This window comes from Diceros bicornis, chromosome X (assembly GCF_020826845.1).
Source record: "Diceros bicornis minor isolate mBicDic1 chromosome X, mDicBic1.mat.cur, whole genome shotgun sequence".
Lineage (NCBI taxonomy): Eukaryota > Metazoa > Chordata > Mammalia > Perissodactyla > Rhinocerotidae > Diceros > Diceros bicornis.
The window spans coordinates 43,387,015-43,412,420 of NC_080781.1; the positions used below are offsets into that span (position 1 = coordinate 43,387,015).

At 42.2% G+C, this 25,406-nt stretch overlaps 1 protein-coding gene across 2 annotated transcripts in view; it reads right to left on the bottom strand.

Moving 5' to 3' along the window:
* The window catches only part of SHROOM4 (shroom family member 4), a 186,591-nt gene that overhangs the window by 16,284 nt on the left and 144,901 nt on the right, over positions 1-25,406 (bottom strand). For both annotated transcript variants that reach the window (XM_058535877.1, XM_058535878.1), the window contains exons 4-5: positions 20,969-23,462; positions 15,260-15,321 (exon numbers count right to left, since the gene is read on the bottom strand). In XM_058535877.1, the coding sequence (XP_058391860.1) occupies positions 15,260-15,321; positions 20,969-23,462 (2,556 nt within the window). The remainder of the gene's footprint in view (positions 1-15,259; positions 15,322-20,968; positions 23,463-25,406) is intronic.

The following is a 25,406-nucleotide window of genomic DNA, read 5'->3' on the forward strand; positions in this document are numbered from 1 at the left end:
CACTCACATGGATCAGAAATTCATATCTACACATCCCCCACTCTCTTCTCATTTGGGCCTTACTTAGCCCACCTACAGCTCCTTAAGATTATAATAATCCCTTGTGTGCAAACTGTTCCACTTGGCACTTCCCCCTCAGGAAACAAACAAACAAACAAGGTGGTGAGTGAAAAGCAAAAGGATGACGAATGCTGTCACGCAAAGAGGACTTTCCTGACCAGCTGATCTAAAATAGAGATGACTGATTCTTACTTATCCTTTTTCTTTTTTGTTCTTTCTCAGAGCATACATTCCTCCTTAATATTATATCACATACCTATTTTTACTTGTTTATTTTGTGCTCCACTCTCTAACTAAAATGTAAGCTCCATGAGAGCAGCGATCCTGTGTGTTTCATTCATTTGGTACCTAGTGCCTGGCACATAGTAGGCATTCAATAAATATTTGTTTAATAAATGAATTAATGCCAAAAATGAAAAAAAACCCCAAAGGCCATGATACTCATATCATAAAAAAGTTGAATTAAAGGCAAAAAACAATAAACAAGACAATGAAGGGCACTATAATAGTAATGATTAGAATACATGATTAAGGTCTAACTACCCTTAATCTTTATGTACCTAATAACATTGCATCAAAATTCATAAAGCAAAATCTACAGGAAATGTAAAGGTAGAAAAAAAGCAAAAACAAAATATGAGACTGTTTTAGCTGATGACAGATAGGACAGTCAAAAACTAAGATAACGGAAAAATCTAAATTTCTTCATACACTAAAAACAGACTCTACTTTCTTTTCAAGGGCCCATTGAACACTTTTTAAATTGACTATATATTAAGCCAAAAAGTGGAAGTAGTACAGACTACAGTATCTAATCAAAATACAATAATACTAGAAATTAATAACAAAAATGAAAAAAGAAAATTTATGACATATAGAAAATAAAAGGGAAAAAATATCCTCCACTCTAGTCAAAGGAGAGATCTGAAATTGTAAAGCACCTAGAAAATAACAACAATGAAAATATCAGAAGCTAGAGGATATGGTTGATTAAAGCAGTGGTCAAAGGAAAATCTGTAGCCTTAAATACTTATATTAATACATAAGAACAAATTAAAATAAATGAACTAAGCATTCAACAAAAGAAGTTAAGAAAAGAGCCACAAAAATAGACCTAAGCAAAGCAGAAAGAAAACTAATGACAGAAATTAATACACTAAAAAATAAATGATAGAAGTAATAATTAAAGCCAAAAGCTAGTTCTTCAAAAAGAATAAAACAGATAAAGCACTTGCTAATCTAATTTTAAAACCCCAAATGCACAAAATTAGAAATGGAGAAACAACCGCAATTACAGAGTAAATGAAAAGAGTAAGAGAATACTTTGCTCTACTCTATGAAAACAAATTTGAAAACTTAGAATGGTTTCCTGGGAAATCAAAAATTGCCAAAACTGATTGCAGAAGAAGAATATATATCTAAACCCACCAGTTACCATAGAAAAAAAATTATTGATCAAGTTGACAACAGAAAAAAAAAATAGCACACTCACATGGTCTTGTGTTAATTCTATCAACCTTAAAGGAATAGACAACCCCAATGCTATTTATACTTTCTAGATTCTGGAATCTAGAGAACAGAGGGAGAAGATAAGAATCCTGTATAACGTCAATACCAAAACCCAACAACTACTGTATACATAAAGGAAAACTAGAAACCAGTCTCATCTAAGAATACCAATGCAAAATTCTCACCATTTTTTGCATTTAAAAATATAAATATTAAGACATTGGTACACATAAGGAATTTATTAATAAACTAACAGCATATATTGAAGGTGCATGCTCAAAAAATTCTTTCTGAGAAGGATGCATGATCCAAAAAGTTGGAAACTATTGGCCTGGAACAGTTGTTCCTAATCAAAGTGGCTCCTAATCAGAATTACCTGGAGCGGTTGTTTAAAATGCAAATTAATGGGCCCCCCCACCAGAAATTGGTATTTAGTACCTCTTTGGTGGGGCCCAGGAATCTGCATTTTTAACAATTGCCCCAAGGGATTCTAATACAAGTGGTTCAGGGACCATACTACGGAAACAAAGGTCCAGGGTGAAAAGGATGGCAGTGTTGTGGTTTGGGGGTGGAGGTTTGGGGGCAGAGTTATTTGTTCCACTTAGGTTGGTTTCCAATCTATACAGTCTGTCCCCCACCCCTCATCACACACATTCCTACCTTCTGTCCCTGCCTCTCTCCTCCTTCCTTACCTTCATCTCCAATCTAGATTTTATGAAATGCAAGCAGTGACAGTAACATCTCCAAAGGCCCCAGTTGGGCCAATGTCCCACAGCTGTGGTGAGAAGAACCCTGCTCCACGATAGTAATGAAATTTACCACTCTTTTCCGTAGCCAGGGCATAGGAAAGGCAACAGAGCAGAGTAGAAAGAACACAGTGTCAGAAAGACTTGGGTCTGAATTCTAGTAAAATTTTAAAATCTGGCTCCATTACCCAAAAGCTGCATGACCTTGAACAAAGTATTTAATTTATCTCAGTTTCAGTAAAATATCTATCTCACAAAGCTGCTGTGAGGATTAACTATACAAGAAAGGACCTAGGAATGATGCTGGGTATATGGAAAGGTGATTAATAAATGACAGAACTATGTGTATTGTTAAGAGTGAAGTCCCTTACTCAGGGCCACTGCATATGGTTGTGCAAGTTGTGCAGTGTACAAACTTCACTGCTGTATGCTTCAGCCCTGCTCCAGGTTCCCATCAAGGGAGTTGGACTATGCTACCCCCTGTTTAATGTTCAGCCCTGTTCAATAGCCAAGAAACCAGGAGACCTCGGGTCCTAGCTCAGCCACATGGCTGCCTAGCTAGGAAGCCCTAGCTAACCAAGGATTTTAACCCTAGGCTCATTCACTCACTCTTTTCATCTACTAAAAATGAAGAGGTAATAAAAAGAAAGTTTAGGCTTAAGAACAGCGTGAAGATCAAAAGGACTAGATATTCTAAGTTGTCTTGTTTAGGTACTAATCACTTACATCAGCCTTACAGAATTTACCGCTAGCTAGCCAACTCCAGAATCAGAAGAAGAGAACATGCCCTTCTAGGGACATTTGGTGCTCCAATTCATGGCACTGTGACCCTATCAGGAGGCACTGGGCTCTAGCAAGGCAATCTGGAAATTTCTATTCTCTGTCTCAATCCTAATTTTAAAAGCACTGCCTTCCCACTTACACAGCCTGTGTAGGGCCAGCCTGAGCTTTGCACAGTCACTTATATCAGTGGAGCAGAAGTAGGCAGGACTCCAGAAAGGGGAAGGACTGTGCTCAACGGGATCAGCAGGGCCAAAGTGTGTACAAGTCATTCCAAGCTCTCACTGAATATCACACTGTGCAAGGGAATGAGATCAAAGGGGAGCAAAACCGACATAGCCCCTGCCTTTCTGGCACTAACAGCTGAAGCAAACTGGTGAATGGGAGGCTTCCACTGAATTGTGTCAGGCTCAAGCCAAGGATATTGGCCTCTAGAGGTCCTCTTTTCATAGGGCTCAAGCCTCCTGTACGCACAGAAATCTATAACTCTGCTTTGGCACCAAGTAAGGATTCTTCCCTGGAGTGGAGGACAAGGAGCTTCATTAAGGGAAAAGAACTATGGTCTCTTCTTACTACATGTTAAGCGCTGTTTTAGGCACTTTCATGTATGCATTTCTATTAATCTCCACACCAGCCCACCGAAGTAGGTACTATTATTGCCGTTTTGCAGATGAGGATCCTGAGGCTTAGAAAGGGTAAATCATTTTCTCAGCTGGTAAGAAATAGTGTCCAGACTGGAACTTGCCTTATCTGGCTCCAAGGGACAATTTCATTGAAGCAAGGACTCCTGGGGTGGGGCAAAAGATACTTGCACTACATTCATCCCCAGGTGTCCATGAAGATTTTAGCTCCTTGCTGAAGAAAGGGCAGGAAGCATGAAGCTAAGTATGAGAAAGGGCTTTGTTGACACCAGCAAGGAGACTACATCTCAAAAACAAAAGCAAATTGCCTGCCAAGTCCTGGGCTGTTCTTCTCTTTTCCTCTTGGCACAGGTTGCCTTTTCTTCTGAAGAAAAGATTTTCCTCTTTTGTTAATTTTTTTTTTACCTAATAATAATTGAAAACGAAAACCAATATTTGCAGAGACTGAAAAAATCTCCTCCTGCCTCCTCCCCAGCCCTTTTGAAGTTTTCTTGTTTGGAAACTTTATTTTTAAACTCACCACAATAGCTTGGCATTCCAGGATTTCAGCAGCAAGAGTGCACAGGTCCAGCCCCTCTGCCCTTTCCTTTTCCTCGGCAGCCAAAAGATAAGACTGCTCCAAGAGAAACAGCCACTCCCAGGTTATTGCTGAGGGAAATATTTGCAAGATCCAGGAAGTGAGCCACAAGGAGGCTGCACAGGAAGGGGAGAAGGGCCCAGAGAGCTTGTTGTTGCCACCTTTCTCTGCCTCTGGGTCTACAGAACTTCAAGTAAGGAACAATGAGTCTGGCAACAACAAATGCAAGTGGCAGGACTTGCCCTGAGCCTTATACAGCCTCCAGGATGCTGATGCAGTGTCCTTGGAAGAGATGGGAGAAGTCCTTGCTTTATTGGGGCTGTTCTGGGAGAAGTTTAGCTCCCTCCCTCCAATGGCCCCTACTTGGAATTTCTAAGAAGATCTTCTTTTTAGTCCTCTGGAGCCTACATAGTGTCATAGACATGGTGCTAACAGATGGTAATGATTGCTCTTATTTACTGAGAGTCCATCATGTGTCAGGCACAGGGCTGGAAACTTGACAGATCTGATCTCATTTAACCTTTGAGACAGTCTTCTGGCATGGGTATTCTCTTCCTCCTGTTAGAAATGAGGCTCATAGAGGTTAAACTTCTGAGGGAGTACAAAGAGAGTCAGTGGCCAGGAGAAGTTACCATTAAGGTCCATCTGACTCCAAAGCCCATGCTTTTTCCAGCACAACATGCTGCCTCTCCAGTGTTCTCATAACCTTCCCAAGATATTTAATAAAAGACACTTTTGGAGTACATAACACATTGCCAAGGGACCAGGAGGATTTCATATCCACAAGAACAATTTAGCTGAGGATCAGGCTGGCCAAGGTTATTAAGGTTCTATTCTCCAATATCCAGTGGTTCTGAAACTTGAGCATGTATCAGAATCACCTGGAGGACTTATTAAAACACAAGTTGCTGGGTCCTACCCCCTAAATTTCTGATCTAGTAGGTCTGGGGTCACACTCTGAGATCCACTGCTCTAATCAGTCATTATCTACCAGATTCCCAACTCACCAGAGTATCTTAAGAAGTATAAATCCATTAAAAAAAAAGAAAAACCTCTCAAAACAAAATGCATTTTAATTAACTATACACATACCACCCATGTGACAAGTGGGATGAAAATTTACAAAATAAAATAATGGGCACACTGGAGCAAAAAGCTGTGGGAATCCCAATGCTATTTAAGGACATTTGGTGCCCCACCATGGTTAAGCAATGGACAGGCCAGGAGGAGAGAGCAAGTGTTGTCTGAGTCCTTACGTATACCAGACAGTAATGTACTGAATTTCAAAGACCCAGAATACAATGGAATAGACTTAATAAAAGTTATAAAGAACACGATTCTATGTCAGATAGTTTAAAAGGCATTCTGGGTGCTCAATTATGAATGACAATTATTACTATAGAGTAGTTCTTTGGCATGCATGCATTTAACATTTGAGGTTTTAACACTTTGAGAGTAACCCTAAAGATCCATAAAATGTAGTAACTGGTCATTTTGCAAAGGGTATGAATTTGACTTCAAGGCATCACGATACTGGTTTGCAGGGCAAGTCACCTAGCAAAGGTGGGAGCCTAGTCAACGGCTTGGCACTCCCATCTCAATGTGGCTTGATGGGTCTCTATGCATTGTCAAGGTATACATGTGCAGTAACCATGGTAGAGAGAAAATGTGCTTCTTTGTGAATAACGGCACTAAAATGCAAACTAATGCTGGTGATGGAAGTGAAAAGAAATGGAAAGGTCTTAAGAAAGTGATGGCTCTGAGCCAGATAATAAAATGTCTATCGGTGGGGTGTGTGTGGGTTCTATGTTGTAGTGATGGTGACAAATTTGGAGATTCACAAAGGTCTGGTGATATACCCCTTCAAAAATGTCAAAGTTCTCACAGATTTAGATAAGCAGAAGTGCTGGCTGATGGAGAATTCTAGCAAACCAAATTCTAGCTAACAGTGAGATGAAGCTTGTCTGGTAAGTAACACTGTAATTGGTATGGGGATTTTTCCAAATCTCCTGATCTTTAACTTCCCAGGCCTAAATCAAACCAATGGGGGTTGCCTTTTCTTCAGATTTTCTTTTTTATTATACATTCCAGCAACTTGACATGTACCCAAAGGACACCATGTGCATTCAACTCCACCTATTTACATTTTACTAGATGTCTTTCTGAATGTTCTTTGTGTATGGCTACTATCAAATTCAACATGTGATTTAGGCTTTAGTCTTTTTTAGTTAATATTATTACAAATACTCATTTCTGCACAAGACCCAATATTTGTATACCTGTCACTGTTAATGGCTATAGTCTATTCCATCATGATGATATATTAGATTGGTAAATCTTTTCCATGATTGTAAATAGCACTACTACAAACATCTTTAAACAAATTATTTTTTATTTTGAGGTTATTTCCTTGGGGGTATGCTGGGTCAAAGAGTATGAACAGTTTTGTAACTCTTGTCACACATTTCTAGATTGCCCTCTAGGAAAGCCGAACCAATTTATACTGCTTGCAGAAACACATACTGTTTACTCACAGCCTTGCCAAGATAGGGTTTTGTAATTTGTTTATCATTTCCATTAATTGTTGATAGATTAATAAGCAGATTATGATACCTTGAAGTTGTTTTTACTTGCATTTCTTTAATTGCTAGAGAGGTTGTACTTTTCCATGCAGTGATTTTAGTGCCTTTATTTCGTCATGTGTAAATTGCCTGTTCATTTTCCTTGCCCTTGTATGAAGCTGAATCTGAATGCTGACCTTCTATATCTGTATCCATCCTTTATATTCTGGGGACAGTCAACTGTTATCAGTGATGCTGACCCCAGACATTTTCCTCATTCTGTTGTTTAGTTTTTTATTACATTTTGTTGTACAATGGGTTTTTCCCCAACTTTTATATATTTGAAACCGTCCATCTTGTCTCTGGAGATGTCCTCCATTTAACAGACACAAATTTATCTTCCATCCATAGCTGGAAAAAATATGCTATTCCACTGGTCTGCTTTCTGGAATTTACTACAGAGTATTATAAGTGCTGTGGATCTAAGTTAATTATTCTCCATATTGATACCTAAAATTCCCAGCATTTATTAAAGAAAGAGTGATTGCTTTCCCCAGTTCAGGGTTGCTTCCAGTATGCTCTATATTCTTAGAATAGCTTGAATCTGTTACTAGAATTTTTTTTTAAATTTCACTGTTTGCCTTTTTTTTCAACCCCCTATCATATGGTTTTGATAATTGTCACTTTATGACAGGCTTTAAAATCTGATAGGGTAGGTCTACCATCATTACCTTTTTAAATAAATGTATTCTTGCCCACTTATTCTTCCAGATAAATTTCACTATGAATTTGACAAGTTCTATAAAGTATCCCACAGTGACTCTAATCGGTAGTGCATTACATCTATATATTAACTTAGGGAATATTGTAATCATTCTTATATTTAGTCTTCCCAAATTGAAGCGAAGTATAGCTGTGCATTTATTCATGTCTTTATTCCTCCCATTAGAGTTTTATAATTTTCCTTGAATAAGTTTTGCATGCCCAGGATTAAATTAATACCCAAGTATTTAAATTCACTTTGTCATGCTTTTAACAAATCCTTCTATACCTCTGAAGGTTGCATTCTTCTTAGGTGGTAGAGCCTTCCTGAAAAGTGTACTCTTCCTAATGAAATGAGATTCAACTTGGAATTATCCATTTTCTTTCACTCAGTCAGCAAATAGGAAATGTGTACTGGATATTCCACACTCTTCTCATGATGTAGTATGACAAAAGGAAGCAAGAGAGCCCTAGGTTGAGAATTGAAACACCTGGGTATTAGTCTAGTTTTGTCATGTACTTGCTATATAATCTGAGAGGTAATGGGCTCTGGAGTCAGATGCCTGTTTGACCTTGGGCAAGTGACTTTAATTTACCTGTGAGTAAGTTTCCTCATCTGTAAAATTGGGTCAATAAATGGTAACTATCTCATGGGTTCATGATAAATAATAAAATAATTCATATGAAATGCTTATAGCAGTGTCCAACACATAATAAGCACATAATAAATGTTAGCTATTATACCTTTTGTTGTTATTGTTAATAATAGTATAATAATACCTTTCCTGAGTCTCAGCTTCCTTATCAGTCAAATGAGAAAAATAAGGCTTAACGGCACAGGGTTGTTGTGAGGATTAACTGTGGCCATGTATAGAAAAACACTCTATACGTTGTAAAGGTCTGTGCAAAATGGAAAAATGGAAAGGATCACAGGAGGCAATCATAGGTGCAGAAAAGCAAAAGAGATAATCCAGAAAATACTTTCTTTTGGCTTTTAAATACGTCATACTTATGTAGCTTTTTCTCCCAGCAGATCTACTCACCAATTTTTTCCCTCCTGCTAATATTAAAATGCATTTGCATTCTCTGCACACAAACCAAGTAACAGTGGAGGGAGACAACCAAGAGTGTAACTACCTGGAATTAAAATTCTTTGCAGGCTTCCAGGCAAAGAGAATGGCTCAAGAATATACATTTTATTTTCCCACCTACACCCATCATTCCAGTTGTGACAGAAATGACATAAGAAATGTTAAAAATGTATGTTTTGGGGGAGGGGGAGGGGAGCGGAAACTCCATCAGGATGTCTCCCCTTAAATGTCATCTCTGCCCTTGACCTTTCCTAGGCCTTCTCATCTTCCCTGAGATCATAAACTGTGATTTGCCTCCTCCATCTGCAGCATCAATAGTCTTTCCCTTTCCATTGACCTCTCCTTTCTGCTTTTAAATGTAAACCAGTTTTCCAAATCCTGACCAAATCTTCACTTAAACCAGTGGTTCTCATATTTATCCTTCATCAGAATTGCCTGGAGGGCTTATTAAAACACAGATCACTGGGCTACATCCCAGTTTCTGATCCAGCAGGTCTGAGTGAGGCCTGAGAATTTGCATTTTTTTACTGATGTCTTAATAGTTTATAACATTGTGAAATTTGGGGAGAATTTGCATTTTTAACAAGTTCTTAGGTGATACTGAGGTTGCTGGTCCTAGGACCACATTCTGAGAACCATTAAATTAAACCCTATTGCCCCCTCTAACTACTACCCCATTTCTTTCCTTCCTTTCCCTAGCCAACTTCTTTTTTTAAAACATTTTTTTTTTTTTGCTGGGAAAGATTCCCTCTGAGCTAACATCTATTGCCAATCTTCCTCTCTTTTTCCTTCTTTTCTCCCCAAAGCCCCAGTACATAGTTGTATATTTTAGTTGTAGGTCCTTCTAGTTCTTCTATGTGAGCCACCACCACAGCACAGCTACTGACAGATGAGTGGTGTGGTTTCATGCCCGGGAACCGAACCCGGGCCGCCGAAGTGGAGTGTGCCAAACTTTAACCACTAGGCCATCAGGGCTGGCTCTTAAAACACTTTTTAATGTTTAAATGTCTTTTTAAACATTCTTCTTTTATAATACTTTTCAAATCACACAGTAACACTAACACATAATCATTGTATTAAAATTAATGAAAAGAGGGGCCGGCCCGGTGGTGCAAGCAGTTAAGTGCATGTGCTCCGCTGCGGCGGCCTGGGGTTCGCAGGTTCGGATCCCAGGCGCGCACCGACACACTGCTTGTTAAGCCATGCTGTGGCAGCGTCCCATATAAAATAGAGGAAGATGACCATGGATGTTAGCTCAGGGCCAATCTTCCTCAAGAAAAAAAGGGAGGATTGGCATCAGATGTTAGCTCAGGGCTAGTCCTCCTCAAACACACACAAAAAAAATTAATGAAAATAAACTGAAACCCTCCCATGTTGCTGTTAGGAATGTAAAATGGCACAGTTGCTTTGGAAAACAGGCAGTTCCTTAAAAAATTAATAGAATTACTACATGGCCCAGAAATTCCACTCCTAAGTATGTACCCAAGAGAACTGAAAACATATGTCTACACAGAAGTTTGTATGTGAATGGTCATAGCAGCATTATTCACAATAGCTAAAAAGTGGAAATAATCCAAATATCCACTAATGGATGAATGGATAAATAAAATATGGTATATCCATACAGTGGAACATTATTTGGCAAAAAAGATGAATGACATACTGATACATGTTACAACATGATGAACTGTTAATGCATGTTAAGTGAAAAAAGCCAGGCACAAAAGCCTACATATTGTATGATTCTATTTACATGGAATGTACAGAATAGGCAAATCCATAGAGACAGAAAGTAGATTAGTGGTTGCTTGAGGTTGAGGGTGGGAATGGGAAGCGATTGCAAATGGGCATAAGGGATCCTTTTAGGGAGATGGACATGTCTTAAAATTGGATTGTTGATGATTGCGCAGCATTGTAAATTTACCAAAACTCATTGAATTGTACACTTAAAATAGGTCAATTTATGATGTGTAAAGCTGTGTGCATTTTTTTCTCTACCTATCCCCCTTACAGACCATCATGCCATCTACTTCCTTTGCCTACCACTTTACTAAGTTTGCTTTCTTGAAGGTCACTTGTGATTCCAAACTGTCAAAGTCAGTAACAGTCCTCTCCTTATCTTCTATCATGGTGTGCTGGCATACTTCTTCCACCACTCCAGCTGCTTGCCCCTTCAATTTCCTTTGCTGGTTCTTCTTCCTCATCCTATCCCCTGGTTGGGTGATCGACAAGCCTCCTCCAAAGAATCCACTTGTCTCTCTCACTAATTTCAAATTCAACATATCCCAACTCAAACTTACCATCTCCACCAAATCACTCCCCTTCTCAACTGCCCCGGCTATGTCGATAACTTTCTCCAAGTCACTGGGACTCAGAGTTATTATTGACTTATTCTTTCTTTCCCAAATTCCAATCACCAAGTTCTCTTTACTTTTCTCTCAAAAGGTGTCATGTACTTGAGAGCAAATAATCTGAACAGACGATTCACATGAGAAACAATGCAAATATTAAATAAACACATGAAAAATTTTCAAACTAGAATAACCAAAGTAAGCAAGTTAAAATTATAATAGGTACCATTCACACCTAGTGCATTAGAAAAAGACAGTTTTCCATGAGGGGAAGATTTGGGGGAAATTGGCATCCTCATATATTGATAACGGCAGTGTAAAATACCTCCTGGGAAAGCAGGATTTGGTGAAATCTATCAAGAAGAATAAGAATGTTCATATTCTTTCAACTAATAATCCCAACCCTGGATAATTATTTTTAAGAGATAATTCAAAACGAGACATAGGTTATAGCTACACAAAAGTTTTCTGCAGCATTACTTTGTAATAGCAAGAAATTGGAAACAATCTAATTATCCAACAATTTTGGAATGATCAAGCAAACTAGAGCACATTCAGCCACTGAAATATTATGCAGCCATTAAAATTCACAATTATTGACGAAGCCTATATAGCAACATGAAAAATTCTTTACCAAGTAATGCTTAGTGGGGAAAAAAGAGACAGGACACACAAAATCACATCTACATAGCTATTATAATCATGCCAAAAAAAATCTCTATACCTATACATAAAAGCTGGCAGGGAAATGAAAACAATCAGGGTGTTAGGGTGGTAGGAATAAGGCTACTTTTTCCTTTGTTTTTAGTTTCCTGTAATATTATTTTCACAATAAACATTTTTTCCCCAAAATATCACACATATTTATATATCCCTTCTGCTCCATTCCTATTGCACCCCCACCTTCCCAATCCAGGGCCACACTCTTTCATGCCTGGATCTCTGCCCCTAATTGGTCTCCCTTCAAACCCATCTAGGCTGCAAAGGATGCCAAGTTGCCTAAAATGCCACATTTACCATGTCACGTACCTGATCGATAACCTTCAATTGCTTCCATGTTTACGATCCTATCTAGTTTTCAAGGCCTATCTATCCTGGCCCAGTACTTCACCCTTTTTCTCTACTGTTACTGTCGCTGCTGCTGGTCCTCTTCCTCCTTTACCGCTTCTGCTTCCTCCTCCTTCTCCTCATTATCACAACTAATATTTACTGAGGGTTTATGGTGCCAGGTTTTGTTCTAAATGCTTTACATATATTAACTCATTTAATACTCACAACAATCACATGAGGTAGGTACTCCTACCCCATTTGGCAATGAGAAAACTGATGGGGTGAGGTGAGAGCGAGCGAGCAAGCCACTCGCCAAGCTCACACAGGTGGAGAATAGAAGAATCTGAATTTGAACCTAGGCAGACTGAATCTGAGGCCAGAATTCTTAACCAGAGGGGTTCATTCCTCCAACAGACCCTGCTTAGTGTCCCCTCTGGGCCTTTCCTCCCATGGGTCCCAACCTTCAGTTTTCGTACCCTCCAGTGAACTTAAATAGGGCATAATAATACTTTTCATGTACCGGCCCCTTACCACGTGCTTTTTGTTTAAACCATGTATTTGACACTTTTCATCTGATAGCAACTTGTCTGAGTAAGCAAAAGCTCAGTTTAAATCCTGGCTTGTCCCTTTAGTAGCTGTGAGACCTTGAGTAAATTACTTAGCTTCTCTGAACCTCAGATTCTTTTTCTGAGTCAGTAGTTCTCAAAGTGTGATCCCAGGAGCAGCTGCCTCATCACCCTACATCAGCATCACCTGGGGAGCTTGTTGGAAATGCAAATTTTGAGTCCCACTCTACATCTACTGAATCACACTCTCTGGGAAGTGGGATCTGCCTAGCTATCTGTGGTTTAACAAGTTCTCCAGGTGTTTCTAATGCACACTCAAGTTTGAGAACCACTGACCTAGTTATAATAATACCTACTTAGAGTTTTGGGGAAGATAAAACACAACATAATATGTGTAACTTAGCTTGTGGCACATAGGTTGTTATGCAAATGGTAACTTATTATTACTGCTACTTAACTTTGTGTGGGTTAGTCTTCTTTGCTCAAGCTATGGGTGGGCAGGCATTATGCTTTATGATGCTCTTTCTCTAATATTTCCCTGCTTGCCTAGAAAAAGGCAGTACATACACCAGGTTTTGAATAAAGTCCTCTTACTTCACTGGCTGATTGGTAAGAGAACCATTTTGGAGAAGCACCATAGCGTAGTATAGTGTCTCTGAAGTTAGACTGCCTGGGTCTAGTCAACTTACTAGCTGTGGGACTTTAGGCAAATGAATTTACCTGTGTTTGCTTCAGTTTCTTCTCTCAGTCAAATGGAGAGACTAAGGGTACCTACCCCATAAGGTTATTGTGATAAATAAATATTTGTAAAGTGCTTTGAATGGTGCCTATAATAGAGCACTGTGCTCAAGAAATGTTAGTTAGCATTATTACTTTTGTGTCATTTCACCCATTCAGTGGTGGAGAAGGCTCTGTTTCTTCACTCGGAAAGCAAATGGCAAATACCTCTTGAGCAACTTCTCAGTGTCAGGCACTGTGCTAGGCACAGAGAATAAGTCTATGACGAAGGCATGGTTGCATCTCTCAAAGATCTCAGTCTAATATGGGAAACTCAGCAGACCCACTAGACTGAAATGATTTCTCCAAGGACATGGTACAAGTCAGCCCACATCAGGGAATCAAGACCAGCCATAGTATCCCCACCCAGGCCTTAGACTCCTGAGACATGATGCTAAGGGATCCATTTGAAAGGTCTCCTTAGGGATCCTAATTGAAGCAGTTATAATGGAAAAACATGAACTTTGGGGCCAGACAAACCTAGGTCGGAATCCTGGCTCCATCACTTACTAGCTATGTGACCTCAGCTAAGTTATATAACCTCTCTGGACCTCATCTATAAAATAAGTAGCAAAATGAACGATTGTGGAGAATAAATGGGATTATGGGTGTAAAAAGATCCAGCCCAGTGACTGACACTTAGTAGATGATCAATAAATGTTGAGTTCCTCCCTTTCTCCATTGCCAACCAGAAAACTGATAGTTTTCCCAGACTTTGGAGTCAAAAGAAAGCCAAAATATTCCCGACTACACAACCAAATCACAGAGGATAATGTACACCCCCAGAAAGAACTCTGGACTCCTCTGGACTCAAGAGACCCAGATTCTAGTCCTCTCCTTTTGTGCCCCCTCCCTAGGTGTCCCCACAAAGGCACAGCTAAGAGCCTTCTTCCCTGTCCCTCCTTCATTCCTGGAATTTGAGTTAAAAAATCAGTATAATTTAGGGGCCTCTTGTACAATTTGGCCTGGAGAAGAACTGACCGAAATAGTCTATCAAGGAATTTCACAAACGAGAGGGTCCAGCCGGGCTGATGGAGAGCAACCCAGAAAGGTAAGTGTCTACTCCTTATGGTCACCTATGGCAGATAGGCTCATCTCTGGGGAGCATGAGTGCCAGGTGCCATGTTTCCCACATTACAGGTGCAGACTCTCCACTCTGGGCATTTTTTTCCTTAAGGGCTTTGCCCAAGCAACTCTTTTCCCTCTAGCCCAAGCCATATATGCCATTTGTAAAAAGGTTCCTGCTTTCTTTCAGGAATTTTAACCTATTGTTAGCATGATCTGCCCCTGGACTTTTAATGAGCAGACATTAAGTTCTCAACAAGCCCTATAAAAAGAAAGGTAGCAGAACCCAAGAAACAAGTACCTCTAACAACTCTGAGGCAAAGGCACAGCAGTAGCTGGACAGTCTTACCCCTTCTCTGCCCCCTCCAACTGCTCAATGGCTGCTGGGAAGGCAGGCATAGTTTATGCCTTCTCATCTGTTTCAGCATGATTTGATCCCACATGTCATTGTGCCTGGGCAGGCCTGCCTCAGGCCTCTAAGCTGATGAGCACAATGTCCCACAATACTGCCTGACTACAACATATTCCAAAATGTCCCAGCAATCAGTTTGGTCTGTAGCCCAGCTGTCTGGGGGCAGGCTGGATTACATCTATGGCATTAACCCTTGGTATGGACACCAGACCAGGTTCTTCAAAGGAAACTGAGCAAACAGAAGACCTTACCAATTTCTATAGAAGCCTCAGAGGCACCAACTCACCCCAACTCCCTGAGTGGTCACTTACCTCCCTGACTGGCTGGTCTTCCTGTTTCCTGTTATTGGTTTCCATTTGTCCCCAGGAAATTCCTGCAAAGCAAAATTCTGATAAGTTAGGGAGCTCTGAGCAGCCAGGTATATAGATGGCCTCAAAAATGTGAAGAGGTCAGAAGCCTGTCCCTGGCCAGGCCCCCCCAGCTGGTTCCTTCTACTCTCCCATACAGGCTAGAGAAATACATACCTGGAGGGCTGCCTTTCTGTCAAGTGGCCTGCTGAGCTGCTGGGGGCATGCAGAGACTAGGAGAGCACTCAGGACCTGGACGGTGTGGTCTAGAAAACTCTGCGTTTCCCTTTCTTTCTCTACTCCCTCCCAAACCATGTTAAAAACCAGTTTAGCACGTTTGCTGTTTGCTCTGGCTCTTGCAAAGGAGGTCTTTTTGTTTGTTCTGCTGGGTGAACCTGCTCATTCCTCTGGCCTCTTCCAACATAGAAAGCATCTTCTTGGAAGCCCTGGCCCTTGAGGGAGCTTTGAGGCCTAAAGCTCCTGCTACTGCAACCCTCTCCCAGGGTGAGGCAGACGGAGAGCGTGCATGCCAGCACACCCTGTACTGCAGGGGCCCTTCCTCCTCCTCCCCGATCCACTGCCAGGGGCTGAGGTGGGCTCATCTCTGGGGAGCATGAGTGCCGGGTACCACATTCCCCACATTACAGGAATAGACTCTTCACCCTGGGCATCTTTTCCTTAAGGGCTTTGCCCAAGCAACTCTTTTCCCTCTAGCCCAAGCCATGTGTGCCATTTGTAAAAATGTCCCTACCTTCCTATTCTAGCTCCAAACCTAATGCAAATTTGATTTTTACATTCTTCCTGATTTCGCATCCAGTATCCTCTACCTAGTGACTCAGAGCTTAGCCCAACGGGAATGCACAGTTTTTCCTAAACCTCACTGATATTCCAAATTCCCTCTTTCTCCAATGCTATTATTGGTCCCATTCAAAGTGTTATTACCTTTGCCCCAGTAGGCCTCCCTTTTGGCGGTAAGACACCTGATGTCCATCATACTGGCTAAGACACTTATTAGCTGTGTTATTTGAGGGAAGTTATGCCACCTCCCTGAACCTCAGCTTCTTATCTGGCAAATAAGGATTATGCTATCTAGCCTTGCTGGGTTCCCAGTAGTGGGGATAAAATGGGATGTGCATAGAGAATGCCTAGCACAGCGCTCAGCACATAGGAGGCTCTGGATGTTAGTAGCCATGGAAAAAATGTGGTTTGTTTCCAGGCTTCAGCATTCCCTGCCTGTACCTGTCATATCAGAGCAACTCTAACCACCTGTGCTTCAGACTCGACCTCAACGCCCTTGTGAGATGTCTCTGCCCTCCAAGACACTGTTACTCGTTCAGCCACAGTGGGAGCCAGGATTTCCTGCCATGCCCTGTCTAGCCCTGTGGAAGTGCTCAGTAAATAGCAGTGGCCAAAGCAAATAAAGTCCTGTTCCAACTCCCAAACTCCATCTCAGCTCCCTAGTATCACCTTATTTTTTTTCCTGAGCCACTTAATTTGCTATAAATTGCCTGAGCACCTTGAACCAGAGGCAGTTATCCCCACAGCTTGTTGCACATGGTGATTGTGGTGGGAACTTGTTGCCCCGATGGAAGTTATACTCCTAAAAGGCATCCTGCTATACTGGAGAAGGCCTGGGCTTGGCAATCAGCTTATGAAGAAGCAGTGTAGCACAATTAGGAGCTTGGCCTCTGAAGCTAGACTACATAGATTCAAATCCCACATTTGCCTTCACTAGCTCTGTCACCTCAGGCAAACTACCCAACTTCTCTCTATCTCAATTCCCCCAGCTATTTAATAATGAGATCATAATAATAACAGTACCTATTTCTTGATTGCTTTGAGGACTAAATGAGTTGATACATGTAAAGCACCTAGAACAGTACCTGGTGCACAGTAGAAACTCAAATTTTAGTTACTGTTATGTTGTTCAAATCCTAGCTTTGCCATTTGCTAGATGTGTGACCTCTCTGAGCCTCAACTTCCTCAGCTGTAAAATGGGGATCCTATTATAACTTATCTCATACAATTGTTACATGAAATAGTCTGATAATATACGCAAAACTAACTGGCATGAAGTATGAGGGATGTAAGTGTGTGCTGATTTTACTTCTCTTAACAGCACTAAACAGGAGCCAATTATCTCCCCAACCTCTTCCAGGTGCCATAAGGAACAGGCTCTCAGCCCTACTCTAGATAGCCACCATCACAACTACCTTTGTCATCTGAGCTGGGGTATGCTAACCCATGCTGAAAGTTTTCCCCATGTCTGGGCGGGTATATTCAGGTGGCAGGGGTAGAAATGACATAAAGTGGCTCCTAGACGGCCATCCACATGTCTGAAAGCCTAGTGTCTAAGCAGACCTGCTCAGCTAGTCTAACAGGCATTAGGAACTCCATGTGTCCTTCCCTCAGAGTACAAAAGGAGAGGTATGGTATGGGCACAGGCACGCCTGCATTGTTGCCAACTGCTGCAACCTGCAAATTTCATCTCCTTCCCTTACAGAGCTACTGGCCCTGGGCTGACACTTCCGCGGCCATCTCTTTCCCCCTTTTCCTCCCCAGCTTCAGCCCCTTTCTTCTATTGTCTACTTGCAGGTTCTTCTTTGGGCAAAAGTTTCTCAAGCCAAGCCAAAGTCGCCTTTTATTTTCAGAGAGAATAACTCACACTTAAAAGATGACAGTCACTGTTCTAAGTGCCTTACACACGTTACGTCATTTAATCCACACAATCAACTTATGAAGTACGTACTGTTACTACCTCCTTTTTTTTTTAGTTGGGAAAGCTTAGGAATTTGAACCAAGGCAGTCTGGTTCCAGCATCAGTGCCCCTAAACCATTATTTTATATATACTCTCCTCTTTTTTTCAACATTTATTATGAATATTTTCAAGCATACAGAAGAGTCAAACAAGTTTATGATTAACACCCATGTATCCACCACCTAGATTCTACAATTAATATTTTACTATATTTGCCTTATCACATATCTATCTATTCACTCCTCTATCCATCCACCAATCCATCTTAAATTCTTGATGCATTTCAAAGTAAGTTACAATCAACTTTATCTCCATAAATTCAGAAACTTAAATGAAATGGACAAATTCCTTGAAGGACAAACTATCAAAGCTCACTCAAGAAGAAACAGATAACCTAAATGACCCTGTATCTATTAAAGAAATTTAATTTTTAGTTAAAAATCTTTCCACAAAGAAAACTCCAGGCCCAGACAGCTTCAGTGATGAATTCTACCAAACGTTTAAGGAAGAAATAATAGCAATTCTATATAAACTTTTCCTGAAAATAGAAGAGGAGGGCATACCTCCCAACTCATTTGGTAAGGCCACCACTTTGATATGAAAACCAAACAAGGACATTACAAGAAAACTATAGACTAAAATCCCTGATAATCATAGACACAAAAATCTTTAATAAAATATTAGCAAATCAAATCTAGTAATATATAAAAAGGATTATAAATCATGACCAAGTGGTATTTATCCTGGCAATGCTAGGCTGGTTCTTATTTCAAAAATCAATCAATGTAATTCACCCTATCAATAAACTAAAAGAGAGAAACTATATGACCATCTCAATAGATACAGAAAAAGCATTTGAAAAAAGTCCAACATCCACTCCTGATAAAAGCTCTCAGAAAACTAAGAATAAAAGGGAACTTCCTCAACCTAATAAAGGGAATCTACAAAAAAACCTATAGCTAACATCAAATTTAGTAGAGAAAGATTGGAAACAAAGCAACACTATCCACCCTCACTATGTCTACTAAACGTTGTGTTGGAGGTCCTAGACAGAGCAATAAGACCTCTCTCTCCCCTAGAAAAGCCATACACAGTAGAAATTAAGATACAAAATTATTTCCATTTGCAGAGGACATGATTGTTTATGTAGAAAATCTTTTAAAATCTACCAAAAAGCTATCAGAACTAATAAGTGAGTTTGGCAAGGGAGTCTGTGCCAACAGACAAAATTAAATTCTATTTCTATATAGTAGTAACAAAGAATTTTAACTTGACATTAAGAAAATGATACTATTTATAATAGCATCAAAAACATGAAATCAGGGATAAATTATAACAAAATATGGGCAACACTAGTATGCTGAAAACTATAAAATAAGTTGCACACATCAATATATTTCAAGAACTTCAGGGGCTGGCCCAGTGGCATAGTGGGGTTTGTGCACTCCGCTTCAGCCCAGGGTTCACAGGTTTGGATCCCAGGTGCAGAGCTATGCACTGCTTATCAAGCCATGCTGTGGCAGGCATCCTACATATAAAAACGTAGAGGAAGATGGGCACGGATCTTAGCCCAGGGCCACTCTTCCTCAGCAAAAAGAGGAGGATTGGCAACGGATGTTAGCTCAGGGCTAATCTTCCTCACTAAAAAAAAAAAAAGAAAAGAAAAGAAAAGAAAAAGAACTTCAGCATATGTATTAAAGTTTGATATTTGTTTACCATAATTTTTAGGCAAAATTTACTTCCAATGAAATGCACAATTTTAGATGTAGATTTGTTGAGCTTTGACGAATGTATACACCTGTGTAACTCAAACTGTTATCCAGATATAGAACACTATTGTCACGGGACAAAGTTCCCTTATGCCCTTTTCCAGTCAATCTCCATGCCACCTCCCATAGACCACCACTGTTTTGAATTTCTTTTCCATAGAATAGCTGTTTTAGAACTTTATATAAAAGGAATAGTAAAGTATGTACTCTTTTGTGTAAGGCTTCTTTCACCTCTAAGGTTCCCTTTTTCAAAGAATGTGTATTGAGCAATTTCATAGCCTAAGTCATTCAGAAGTGTCTGCCTATGCAACAACAGTTCAACTCAGGAACTAACTTCTGGTTTGAGTGCACCAGCCAAAAGGTGGCACTAAGGAAGCCAAGGAGAAGGAATCTGGCAGTGAGTTGGCAAGGACATAGGGGGTCCTCCCAAAAGTACCTGGGGGGATGGCAGTGGCTTGTGTTAGGGTTGTAGGTCATAACCAGGGTGCAGCAACAGCCAAGTCTAGACCTGGGTCTCTGACAGAGAGAGACTGGAGAAGGGGGGAAGGATTTACTCTTCAGAAAACCAGATAAGTCAGATCCCCGATGGCAAAGCCTGGGGTGACATTTGCAAATATGGCAGCTCCAGATAGTTTTAAAGCAGGAAATGGAAGGGAATACGTGCTGTTTTGTATCAGGCACTGGGCCTGGCACTCTATATACACAATCTCATTTGATCCTCATGACTAATCCATGAGGCGGCCATTATTTTCCTCCACTTGAGAGATGAGGTAATAAGACTTTATTTAGTACTGGCCATTTTATGAGGTAAAATTCTTTTTTTCCCTTTAAAAATCACACAACTGCAAATTTTGGTGGTTGAATGACTTGCTTACGGTCACTCAGATACCAATTATACAGTCAGGATATAAATCCCAGTTCTGTCCATTTTGTGAAGCAAAAGTTATTTTGCTCTAACTCTAAAGATGAGGTAATTGCAATTTTGGTGGTTGAGTGTCTTGCTCAAGGTTAATAAGCTACAATCTGGTGAAACCAGCACTATACAGTTTTAAGGAATGAAAATCATTATATTTTCAAATGTTTACCTTGCTTTTTCCTCACGAAGAGAATAATGAAGCTCACCCATCCAAGAACCAAGTCCTCACCTGCACTGTCAGCTTCCTGGGTTTCCAAGTGTTGCCAGGTGCCAAGCTGCTGTCCTCGAGGGTACTGTGCTGGGGATTATGATGGCAAGCTGAACGCCGGATGCATTGGTGGTGGTGGCACCGGCAGTTGTAGCAGTTTGGCATCATATTTCTCTTTCGCAGAGCAGGGCAGATTTCCCCAGAACAATAAACGCAAGGGTCATGGACTACAGCTCCCTGGACGTTGCAGGAATAAGAGCAGGTCCTGTGGTAATCGAAATCACCGCAGTGCAGTGGCTTACAACACATGGATTGTTCTAGACCTTTGCTCGCAAAACATTCTGAGTAAGTGGGAGTTTCTGACTGAAGGGGTGACATGGAATGATATGATTGGTCTGTGGCATGATATGGTTGGTCTGAGGAATGATATGATTGGTCCATGGGATGGTGCCTCAATTCTCTATAGGTGGAGCTCATTGGCTGGAAGTTTTGATCTATAGGTTTTGATCTCTGGGTAAAGGTCTTGTTGCTATGAGTGGTTAAACCTGGCAAATGAGATGTAGATAAGGATTTGCTACTCTCTTCAAAGAACCTTCTTCTGTCTGCAAAGGGCAAGAGGATGGCTTCCTCCCCAGCTTGGGCAGTAGAAGTCTTCAATTCTTTGTTGTCGCCTGGGTTGGAAGGGGCTTCCATGGCTAGTGCCACATGTGGCTGCAGGTTGTGCTCTGGAGACCATCTCCAATGACCTCCACGGACTCCACAATGAACATTTGTTTTCTCAGAGTCTGAGGAGGGTGGGTCAGATGCTTTCCACCAGGTGTTCAGGCTCAAAGAGGACTGGCCAGGCCTCTGACTAGGGCTTATTCGTCCCTCCAAGCCTGTCCTAGGTTCATGGCTCTCAGAGGCCTGGCTGAGGCACTCTGAAGACCTAGCCCTGAGTATTATGTTCTTGTTGAAGAGCTTGTCTCTGGGGCTAGGTGGTTTTTTATATGAAGACAGAAGAGACGAGTTAGACGCAGGAAGTGAAGGATTTTCTAGGGACTCCTCGGTTTCTTCCACTGGCTGCTTAGTGTCACACAGCTGTGACAAGGGACTCTTACTTTTCTGGAGCTGAGCCTTCCTCCTCTGAATTTCATTACGCAGATTGGTAGCAAAACGCTCACTCTTCCGCCGGTTTTGGATTGAGCGGCCCCGGGTCCCTCCATTTTGCCTACCAACCACCCGGCCACACTCCTTGGGCTCATTGTCCCTTTCTTCAGTTGCCTCTGTGTTTCCAGGTACTTTAGTGGTTGAACAACAGTCCCTGGTTTGTTGAACAAGGGAGTCAGAGGCAGAGGGCAGCTGGCTAGCCAATTCACTGCCTGTTCTGTTTGCTCTCTTTGGGTCCTGGAAACCTCTTTCTGGAGGGTGTCCATCAGCCTCTCCATGTGGGGAACTGCTTGGGCTTTGGTGCCCCGAACCTAAAGGCCTATCATCCACTGGCCTGGTCTTTTTCTCTTTGCTGGGATGGTCCTGGGTTCCTCCTGCAGAGGGACATGGACTTTTCTTCCCTGTGTGGCTGCCATGCAAAGGAGACAGAGTACACTCGTGCCCATCTCGCCTAGTTGGGAGCTCCATCCCCTTGCTGCCCCTGGTATCAAGGTGCACACGCTGTAAGTGGGATGCCAGCAGCTGTTCGGGGGCACTATGGCGATGCCCTGTGGGTCCTCTGAGGTATGGAGGGCTGCCAAAAGAAGAAGCCTTAGCTAGCTCTGCTGAAGCCTTGTTGAGTGGGCTGGAATCCATGCTGGAAGCTTTGTCACATGCTTTTGGGAATCCAACAGCTTTGGCTGAGGTCTCCATCAGTAGATGCTCAGAGCCCTGCTGGCTGGGTTCAGGAGGTTGGCTGAGTTCACAGTTCTGATGGCCCTCATTTGTCACTTGGTCTTGCCCGCTGAGGCAGCAGAACCTGTTAGGATTTCTTGGGAATAGCACAGTGTCCAAGCTCGGTTTTTCCTTCTGCTGCAAGGAGTTCACAGGCTCAGAAGCCCTGCGCTGCTCTCCATTGAGGAGCTGGGCTCTGGAGGCCTGAAGACTGTCTCGCCTCACTGGAGGTTGAGGTGGGCCCCTGGTAGCCTTGGCAGGCCCTGAGTGGTGGACCTCCTGTGAGTGAGATGACATCTGGGAGCTGGGAGTCAGGTGGCCCCCATTGGTGCGCCGGCTACCTCCTGAGGTCTCAGCCACATTAGGCCGGCCAGTAGGGGCCTTAGTTGGCCCTGAGCCTTGCATGATGCAGTCGGCAGAGGCTGGCTCCTCTGGCTTGAGGGAAAGGGCACAGTCAGAGGCATTTGAGCTGGCTGAGAAAGAGCTGTAGGCCGAGTCACGCTGGTTGGGGTACATGTTCTGGTCAATGGGCAAGAGGTGGCCCTCATATGTGGCTTGGCCTGGTTGCTCAAGGCTCTCCATGCTGCCAATGGAGCTGCTTTTCTCAGTGCTGCAGTGCCGGGAGAGTGGACACCACTGCACACACACGTCACTGAAAGACACGGGGCACACTGGTTAGTTAGCCAAGGTCCCAAATCCCCTTCCCATCTTGGCCAGCCCTGCCATGGGAGAAGGCAGGACAACCCAGAGGCACTCACACCACAAATGGGAGGGAGATAAGGCAACAAATGAAGGGAGGAAAACAGGGAAAGAGATGGACACTGGGGCACCACAGTGACCTGGTAAAATGGGAGACAAGATGACATATGGAAGAAGGATGGGGCAAGATCCCAAAGACTAAAAGCGTGAAAACTCCATTGGGGCTTATGCTTGTTTCCCTGCTGTCAGTGAGTCTAGAATTGCTTGTGGCCTGTCGTTGTCCCCAGGGAGTCCAGCATGCGGCTCTCTGCCAGGAGAGACAATCATGGAATATTAGCATTAGAGAGGGGCCCTAAAGGACTGATTCAATTTCAGCCAGCCCATTTTGTAAATTAGTGGTTCTCAAGTTTGAGTGTGCATTAGAATCATGTGGAGGGCTTATCAAAACACAGGTTACTGGGCCTCATCCCCAGGGTTTTAGGTCTGGGTGGATCCTGAGAATTTTTACTTCTAACAAGTTCCTGGGTGATACTGGTGCTGTTGGTCTAGGGACTACACTTTTAAGAATCACTGGTGTAAAGCAAGCCCTGCAAAGGGAAGTGATTTCGAGGAGGTGATTTTCTCAAGATCACCTAGCTCTAGCTCATGGCCCAGACAGGGCAGGAACTTAGGTGTTCCCTGTTCTTTTCTTGATAATAGTAATCCTGACCATTTACTGAGGACCTACAATGTGCTAAGAACTTTACAATATCTCATTTCAAACTGAAGGGGAGAGATTATTATCTTCATTTTACAACTGAGAAAACTAAAGCTTCGAGAGGTAAAGTAAACTGACAAGCTCACAGAGCCGCTAAAGAAGCAGAGCTGGAATCCGAACCCAAGCCTCTGAGAGTCCAATGTCTTAGCTCCTCTGCTATACCATCTGTTAAACGGGAATAATAGTAATATCTGCATCAGAGGGTTGCTTTGTGGGTGAAATCAGATAATAAAAGTAAAGCTCTTGTCACAGCCTGGGCACCTAGCAAAGGTTCAATACCTGGGAGTAGCCGCCTTCTTGATTGTTGTTTTCATTGCTGTTGTTATCAGCATCCTCTCTACTACCAGTATTGATACTATAATGGCCCCTGCCCACCCAGGCCGCCTTTATCTCCCATGGCAAAGCCAAATCGGGGAGACCAAGGAAGGGACTAGGATCAGACACAATCTTGAATTTTAAGTACCATTTCCCACACACAAAGCCAAACTGAGCCAAGTCATGCCAGTCACTCCCTACAACTAGAACCCCAGAGGTTGCAGGCTGCTCTCAGAATGGCCACAGTTCAGAAAGCCAGAGTTGGGTGGTGGCAGGAGCCCACCAGACCCTCAGGTGAGCCTCCCCTAATTCTTGCTCCCTGCCTTGCCCCTTAGCCACTCTGCTCACTTGAACTCTGGGCTAGGAATCCATCGATTCCTTGTTGGCAAGGGGACCTGCTACCCACCCCACCACCCTTCTTGCTGAAAACAACCATACCCCCACTCAAACAGGATCTAAGCTCAGAATGCGTTTCTGTGTATTCTTCAAGAACAAAACTGCCTCTGCCTCTGCCCTGAGCCCCTAGCTTCCAACGCCAAATAAAGTTACCAAGCGGGGGCAAACTCAACCCTTAGCTTCCTTGAGCCTCCTCAACAGAAATCCCTTCTTGGAAGGAAGATTCTATCATGGAAGGGAAAAGGCAGCTGAGGCCAGCAGCTTTGTGGCTCTGAGCTTGCAGAAAAAGTTCTCTGCCTCTTCTGGGCAGCCATTTCAACAACAGACAATACCGAGCTCCCTGAATTGAGAGATCTTCACTGCAGGTAGACTCTGTTATTCAGGGAGGGCCCCATTCTAAGGCTTTGGCTCTGTGACAGAGCTGATGAA